At 34.3% G+C, this 9194-nt stretch overlaps 1 protein-coding gene across 1 annotated transcript; it reads left to right on the top strand.

Moving 5' to 3' along the window:
* Positions 1–686: 686 nt before the first annotated feature.
* On the top strand, positions 687–8730 carry lhx2a (LIM homeobox 2a). Its single transcript, XM_082141179.1, has 4 exons — positions 687–2128; positions 2880–3232; positions 5508–5704; positions 7186–8730. Exons 1-4 carry the CDS (start codon positions 1887–1889, stop codon positions 7450–7452), a joined length of 1059 nt encoding a protein of 352 aa, XP_081997305.1. The 5' UTR covers positions 687–1886; the 3' UTR covers positions 7453–8730.
* The last annotated feature ends 464 nt before the right edge of the window (positions 8731–9194 follow it).

Below are 9194 nucleotides of genomic sequence, written 5' to 3' on the forward strand. Positions count from 1 at the left end.
GCATATTGATGAAGACAGGCACGCGCACAGGTGACAACCTGCAGCTTCTACCTGCATCTCCGCGCAACATCCTCCTTCGATTCGGGAAGCTGTCGTCGCAAACAAAGTTTCTGATTGCAGTTTATTTATTTCGAACATCCTTGAGCACATGGATGACCTCCTCTTTAGAGACATCTCATCATTTTCCACTCAAAGGAGGTAAAATATTCATATTGTGCTGGAGGAGAGGAGCTATCAGCTGCTACTATCAACATGGAAAACAAATCAGTAAGCTTTTAATTTTATTCTCTTGTGATACATAGATAAATACAACTTTTTAAATTGGTTTAATTTGCAGCAATGTAATGAGTTTATAAAACCTGCAATTTTGATGTTCATTTTGTACATTTTTATTTTATTAGTTACATTGTTTACAGTTTTATACAAGAAGTCAATATTTAGACTATTCACTAATATGAAAAGTGACAATTTTATTTTAAAATAGGCCTATATATTAAAAGTAAAATTCATTATTATTATAGTTAACGATATTGATATTTATCTATTTGTATTGGTTGGTGTAGGATCAATTCTAAATCATGTTTCAAATAGCAGACAGTAAATGGTAAAGGAAGATTCAAAACATTATTTATTCATATAAATAAATAAATAAAATTAAATTCACATTTATTTGTATAGTGCTTTTCACAATATCATTTCAAAGCATCTTAACAGAAAATGCATGTTTTGATCTGTTATCAGAGGTGATTGTCCAAGTTGTACAAAAATGTACAGTTCTAAGATGAAATCCTGCAGTTTGCTAACATCATGTATTCATTTCAGCAGAAATAATGGTCTCATAGTTATTACAAGTTGTGATCAGTATACATAGAACATTTGGCAGTTGTGTATGTTGATTCAGAGTTGATGTTGGTGTCATCTCTTCAGGTGATCATTCATCCCCAGGTATAGCGACAGAAAAGCAAATGGAAAATGATTAGCGTAGCTGCTGTTCATAACATTTCAAGCGAAAGATAATCATGTGCATTTGATCTGAAATAACTACTAGGTTATGAGATGCGTTATGTGAATGCTTGCTAAAGAGATGTGTCTTTAATATAGATTTAAACTGGGAGAGTGAGTTAGAGCCTGAACATTATCAGGAAGGCTATTCCAGAGTTTAGGAGCCAAATGAGAAAACACTTTCACTCCTTTAGTGGACTTGGATATTCTAGGTACAACCAAAAGCCCAGAGTTGTGTGACCTTAAAGATCATGATGGATTGTAGGGCGATAGAAGATCAGTTAAATACACAGGAGCCAAACCATCTATAGGGCCTTATAGGTCAGTAGCAATACACAATAATAATAATAAAATAATTAATAATAATACTTAATAATAATGTAATCGATACAGAACTTAAAAGGTAACCAGTGTAGAGATGATCAAATTGGTGTTATATGATCATATTTTCTTGACCTGGTAAGAACTCTAGCAGCTTCATTTTGGACTAATTGTAGCTTGTTTATTGAGGATGCAGTAATTCATTACAGTAATCTAGTCTAGAGGTCATGAATGCATGAACTAGCTTTTCTGCATCAGAAACACATTAGGCTAGTATGTTCCGTAGCTTAGCAATGTTTCTGAGGTGGAAGAAGGTTTTTGTAACATATAAAATATGGTTAAGTTACTGTCTTATATAACACCAGGTATTTGGATGAACAGTATAGCCTCCTACATAATTGTAGATGCAAATTTTATTCTAATACATCAGTCTTTAAAATATTAGTCTTTCTTAAATAGGCCTATTCATGAATATCCCACATGGGCTAATATTCTGCTGTTTAGGCAAACGCCTGGCACTCATTTCTTTAAATAAGAACATATGTCTGTAAAATATATGACAAATGAGATTTAGGATGTTTGATATCGATGGTAAATGTTTAATGGTGTTCCAGGACCCGGGCTGTGAGTCACCAGTGTGCGCGGGCTGTGGCGCGCGGATCTCGGATCGCTTCTACCTGCTCGCGGCAGACAGACGGTGGCACGAGCGCTGTTTGAAATGTAGCGCGTGCCACGCTGACCTGGAGTCAGAGCTCACGTGCTTCAGTAAACACGGAGACATTTACTGTAAGGAGGACTATTACAGGTAAAATAAATGTATACTAACTGAACGTTGGTTGTTATTCAACATCGAAATTAGACCAAATTGTTACTCACTGCTTATTCGTTGGACTGCGTTTAGTTGTCACGCTTTTACCACAGCGATTTTTCTCAGCGTAGGTTTATTTATCTTTTTTTTTTTTAAGTTGTTGAATTCCCACCATTATACAACCAGAAAAAAGATGCAGTTCATTTAACAAACGTTGACCTTTCACCCCAATAGCGGCGCGTCATGTTTGACACTGATTTATCTGACCCCTTTTATTTGTTCTTGTTTTAATCATGTTCTTGTTAAAGACTCATTTTGACACCATGTTTTATATCATTTTGCATCTCAAGTAAATTGTGTCTTGATTTAAGAATATTTTTTTGTAAAATGAATAAAAAAGTAATGGATATCTGGTGTTTTTTTAAAGTGTTGCTAATACAACTCATTGTGTTTCTCCTTAGACATTCACATTTGGAGAACATACTGACATATTGTACTTGGTCTTAAAAAGGTCCTTAAAAAGTCTTACATTTACCTTCATAAAACATGCAGATACCCTGGAAAAGTCTGCAACATCTTAAAAATTATTCTAATTATGAAACAGAATTTCATGAAAACCAAAACAACTTGTTAAAACAACTTGTTTTCTGTGACAACTTGCCCCAACACCCCTGTCCTGAGCTTTCACAGTTCACACATGTGAAAAGTTTCTTAATAAAGCCATGCAATGATGTCTTCTCTTAAGTAGTAGGTTTTCTTCACAAAGATGTGCACGCTGTCACCTGGGAATCTCTGCTGCCGAGATAGTGATGCGCGCCAGGGATCTGGTGTACCACTTGAGCTGTTTTTCCTGTGCCACCTGCGACAAAGTGCTGTTCACTGGAGATCACTACGGGATGAGAGAGACGTCAGTGTACTGTCGGGTACATTTCGAGATGATGCTACAGAAGGAATGCCTTAAGGATTTGTATTATTCAGACGTGTCTCCAATAGAGCTAAACTCTGAGAGCAGCACATACAATGAAGGGACACCTGTGCGCAGAGGACGGGCCCGGAAGAGGAAACATTTTGATGCCGCTGACCATGGTACTTATAAATCAGGTAATGCATTTTAGAGAGTAGCATAATTGTTGCATAATTTTATATATTTTCTAGTGCTGTCAAATCGATTAAGTGAGATTAATTGCATCTAACATAAAATTTTGTGTTTACATAATATAGGCTATGTGTGTGTATATATTCATATATTTATATATATTATATATGTCTGTGTGTGTGAGTGTCCATTATACATACATACATACAGTATATATATATAGCCTATATATATATATATATACAGTACAGGCCATAAGTTTGGAAACATTACTATTTTTAATGTTTTTGAAAGAAGTTTCTCATCAAGCCTGCATTTATTTGATCAAAAATACAGATTTTTTTTTGAATATTGTGATATATTATTACAATTTAAAATAATTGGTTTTCAATTTATTATACTTTAAAGTATCATTTATTTCTGTGATGCAAAGCTGAATTTTCAGGATCATTACTCCAGTCTTCAGTGTCACATGTGACATCCAGTCTATCACATGATCCTTTAGAAATCATTCTAATATTCTGATTTATTATGAGTGTTGGAAACAGTTCTGCTGCCTAATATATTTGATGAATAAAAGGTTAAAAAGAACTGCATTTATTCAAAAGAAAAAAAAATTCTAATAATATAAATCTTCTTTACTATCACTTTTTATCAATTTTACACATCCTTGCTGAATAAAAGTATTGATTTATTTCAAAAAAAGAAAGAACTTTTTTTTTTACCCCAAATTACTGACCAGTAGTGTATATTGTTGTTACAAAAGATTTCTATTTTTAGAACATTTGCTTCTTTTTTTTTTTTATTCATCAAAGTATCCTAAAAAAGTATCACAGGTTATGAAAAAATATTAAGCAGCAGAACTGTTTCCAACTTTGATAATGAATCATCATATTAGAATGATTTCTAAAGGATTATGTGATAGAGTAATGATCCTGAAAATTCAGCTTTGCATCACAGAAATAAATGATAATTTAAAGTATAATAAATTGAAAAACAATAAATTGTAATAATATATCACAATATTACATTTTTTTTCTGTATTTTTGATCAAATAAATGCAGGCTTGATGAGCAGAAGAAACTTCTTTCAAAAACATTAAAAATAGTAATGTGTCCAAACTTTTGGCCTGTACTGTAAAAAAAATAAAAAATAATAATATATATATATATATATATATATATATACATAATTACACTATATATGTATAGGGTGTGTGTGTGTGTGTGTGTGTGTGTGTGTGTGTGTGTGTGTGTGTGTGTGTGTGTGTGTGTGTGTGTGTGTGTGTGTGTGTGTGTGTGTGTGTGTGTGTGTGTGTGTAGTATATACACACAGATGCACACACACAGAGACATATTATATATGTATATATATATATATATATATATATATATATACACACACACACACACACACACACACACACACATTATGTAAACACAGTCTTTTATGTTAGATGTGATTAATCATGATTAATCGATTTGACAGCACTAATATTTTCATCAACTTACAGGTTATAAAGTTTATTGTAGCTATGTGGGCACTCAGTTTTTCCTGTCTTTTAATACATTTGGCCAAAATCTTGTGTTATAAAAGATGAGTTGCTTACACAAGCTGTATTGGATATGATTAGGGCAAATACCAGACTAAGACACTCTTCTCGGCTCCTCAAATACATAAAACATTAGCCTTCACACACATTGTGGTTTTTGAATAATGAAAAAAATTACTTACCCTTGCATTGAATCTATCTATCTATCTATCTATCTATCTATCTATCTATCTATCTATCTATCTATCTATCTTTATTATTTATTTATTTATTTATTTATTTATTTAATACATTTGACCTGTAGTGTAGATATTTAATTTGGGGGTTATAAAAATAAAAATGTAAATAGTTCTTATCAAACAATATGTTAACATTACAAAAATAGTCAGATCTCATAAAAAGAAAAAATACATACACAAATATCATTAACAAATAAAATCCAATTGTTATTTTAATATGAGTACAATTTAAAAATAATGAAATAGTAATAATTATTACTATATAAATATTATAAAATAACTTGAGTAAATCATGTTCTACACAAAACGGTTCTTATAAAATTATTTAAGAGTAAATCGTCATAGTTGTGGAACTTTGTTCTCAAGTAAATGTGTGCAGAAGATGAAACTGAGAAAACAGTGTTTGCTATTGTGCCCTATAATGCCCTGGCTTTTAGTGTTTCAATGAGTCATATCAGTGATGATTAACTGTGTGTGCATGTGTTCTAGACGTGACTCACGCTAGGGATATGGGTGTGGACCTGTCGGAGAAAGTGAGCTGTCAAAAGTCCAAACGCATGAGAACGTCTTTCAAGCATCACCAGCTGCGGAGCATGCAGTCCTTCTTCACCCACAACCACAATCCAGATGCCAAAGACCTCAAAGAGCTCTCCCAGAAAACCGGCCTCACCAAACGTGTGCTCCAGGTCAGAAAAACATCACTAGGAGTTGAACAGAAATTACTTCTGTTTGAGTTAGATATACAGTGGGCTCCAAAATTCTGAGACCACTTTAAAAATGTGGCATTAAAAATAAAAAATTATTATAAAAAAATATATATTATAAAAAAAAAATGATGATGAAAAATGCATAAGAAATATTAGAGATTCTGCATTATTTGTAGATCACTAATCAAAGTAAATTTGCAACATGGGTCATGTGACACCTTAAGTTCTGTTAATTTCACAAAAAATTACGTTTTTTACTGGCATTGATAGTTCTATGAAGAATCTTTAACATCCATGGAAATATTTCATTGCACAAATTTTTCTTTTTATTAGTTTAGATTATTATAATGTTCTTTACACTAAGAAAAGTGGTTATTTTAAGAACTGTTGACTGAAAGGTTATTTGAGGAAGCCGAAATGGTTCTTCTATGGAATACCGAACTTTATTGGTATTTAAAGGGAAAGTAGGACATTTTCGGAATGGCTAGCAATAGCAAGCTAGCTTTGAATGCATGAGATCCTACCTTCCTTTCAGAGCATCTTCAAAGCCATGCCTCCTTCAAAACATATGAAATAGAGTTTGCAAAATGTCACGAGAGGAAAGACGGCGTTAAACTACCTCCTATCTCAAAGCACATAACATTACAGTAAAAATGAACATTAACAACTTAAAGAGCACTGACCTGTATCACCTGACTGCTGCAGATTCATTTTGCCGTTGATACGTTGCCATTGAAACGCATACATTTGAGTCACAAACCGCTCCGAGTATAACGTCACAGGTTTCCATCTCTTCCAAATGACAGTAGTTATGGTGTGAACGCAGCATAAGCTGGTTGTTTTGGTTCAGGAGGAACTGTAAAACGCGGCTGCTGTTTCGGTTGCGCTGCTCGGTGACTGACGTCTGTCTAACTCTGCATAGCATGAAACGCGCTGATGATGTGTTATGTCTGCGTGAGCAGGTGCGCGGGGGTCAGAAATACATACGCTCACAGGCAGGTCATATAGATTTAGACCACTTAACGTAGTGATTGCTATCAGGATGGGAAAATCTTTCAACCGGCATAACAAAAAAAAAATTCTGGAACAAATCACCTACACATACTTATGTTGAACTTTATTCTTGTACAATCAGGCACTGTATTTACAAGAATAAAGCAGTACATTAAGTATTAAATGTCTATTGTTACATGAAAACATCTGAAATGTCTTGTGCATTTGACATATTTCATCTAATCCACTTCATACGTGATAAGGAACGCAAATGAGTGTCACAGCGGGAAGCAAAAAGTGTCCAACTTGACGCTACGTTTTCAACTCCTCCACTGACTGCAAGCAGCAAATCTCGCCGATCAGTTCAATCGAGCCACAGCCAAAGTCAAACACACCATTCCCTCCCTCACTGATATGTAAATTAGCCTAATGGAGTCAAATCCTCATGGTGTCTTTATTTTCTGCAGGTTTGGTTCCAGAATGCCCGAGCAAAATTCAGGAGAAACTGTCTATATCAGGAGAGCGTGGGAGTGGACAATGTTTCTGACAATTCCACCATCACGTCCCCATCGGTGCCTTCACCTGAGCTTTCTCACGGATCCTTGAGCCCATCAAGCCCCAACACCGGCACCTCTCCATCTCAACACACACACACACACACAACACAAAACACAACAGCATTAGACATTCACAATGTACACTCCCCAACTTCTTCAGAGTTCCTCTACCAGTAGTTTTTGATTGTTGTTAAACTATATTATCTTTAAAGTTAGTGTATTTGTTAGGTATTATTCATTAACTAAAGGAAAGTGAATGCCTGTTGGAGTCTTTGAAGCACCAGCACACAGGCTCCATCAGCAGTCGACACACTTATGTCTATTGCTGATGTTTCGGGATGGAATACTTGCTAAGTGTGTACAGTATTCTGCATATTATGGTATACAGTCTGTTGCATTTAAAAAAATAGTTTGTTAAAATGCAATATATGCAAGCATGAATGTTTCAAACAGTCGCATGTTAAATTGTTGTCACATGAAATCATTGTTTTGTATGTCAGCAAGTTGCATCCACATATCACCTTGAAAATAAAAGTTATAACATTTTTTTAATTCAGTTTTATTTAGAAATGTCTCATCATTAGTAAGATGTATTGCAATGATTCATTGAATTGATCAAAAGTGACAACATTTATAATTACAAAGGTTTTCTGTTTCAAATAAATGCTGTTCTTTTGAACATTCTATTCATCAAAACATCCTGAAAAAAAGTATTATAGTTTCCATAAAAATATGAAGCAGGACAACAGTTTTCAAAATTAAGACTAATAAGAAGAAGAAATGTTTATTGAGCAGCAAATCAGCATATTAGAATGATTTCTGAACGATCATGTGACTGGAGTAATGATGCTGAAAATTCTACATTTTTTAATATATTAAAATAGAAAACAAGCATAAACACATAACACTTCACCCATATGCACACAGAGAAAATCAGATGTGGTAACTTTGATTGGAACTCTCTGAACAAGATTAACAAGGTTGGGGGAATATATGTTTGTTTATTCATCACTGGAGTGTGTGGTGCTTGATTATATGTATAAGTGGCGTGTGTGAGAGTGTAAAGTTTGTCCAGGGTAATTATCCTGATCCCTGCTGAGGTGATTGTGGTTTGCATTGTGCAGTTACGAGCTGAGACTGAAGTCTGCCAGTGCTGGCGAGTTACACAGTCACAACATCAAAAAGAGAAAGAGATTCGCTGCTGTCTTTCTTCCATGACCGCACTCTTTTATTAGCTGCTAATTAAGTTTTGCATGGCAAAAAAATATATTTTTTCCGGAATTTCTCTTCGTTAAGATCTCTGTAAAATTATGGATAGTCATCGCATAAATATTTTTTTGCATACTGCACATTTCATGCTTGTTGTGGTTTCCCGCAACCAAGTTTGTGTGAGTGTGTGGTTTGTGTTTACGCATGTGTGCCTTTAATGGCAGATTATACTTGCACACACAGACACACACACACACACACACACACACACACACACACACACACACACACACACACACACACACACACACACACACACACACACACACACAGTAACTTTGGGGTCGGTAAGGTTTTAAAATACAATAAAATAACAGTAAAATAGTAAGTAATAGCTGCGTTCTGGCGCAATATGGCTGCCGTCGCATCCAGGTGGATCATGCTGCACATTGGTGGTGGTTGAGGAGATGTAAAGATGTAAAGCACTTTGAGAGCTGAGAAAAGCGCGCTAAAATTATAACAAATTATTATTAGTATTATTATATTATGAAATATTATTACCATTTAAAAAGTTTTGAAAATGTAATTTATTACTGCGATGAAAAACTGAATTTCCAGCATCATTACTCCAGTCTTCGGTGTCACATGATCCTTCAGAAATCATTCTAATATGCTGATTTGATGCTCAATAAACATTTCTTATTATTAGT

Source organism: Leuciscus leuciscus (assembly GCF_965113295.1).
Source record: "Leuciscus leuciscus genome assembly, chromosome: 16".
Classification (NCBI taxonomy): Eukaryota; Metazoa; Chordata; class Actinopteri; order Cypriniformes; family Leuciscidae; genus Leuciscus; species Leuciscus leuciscus.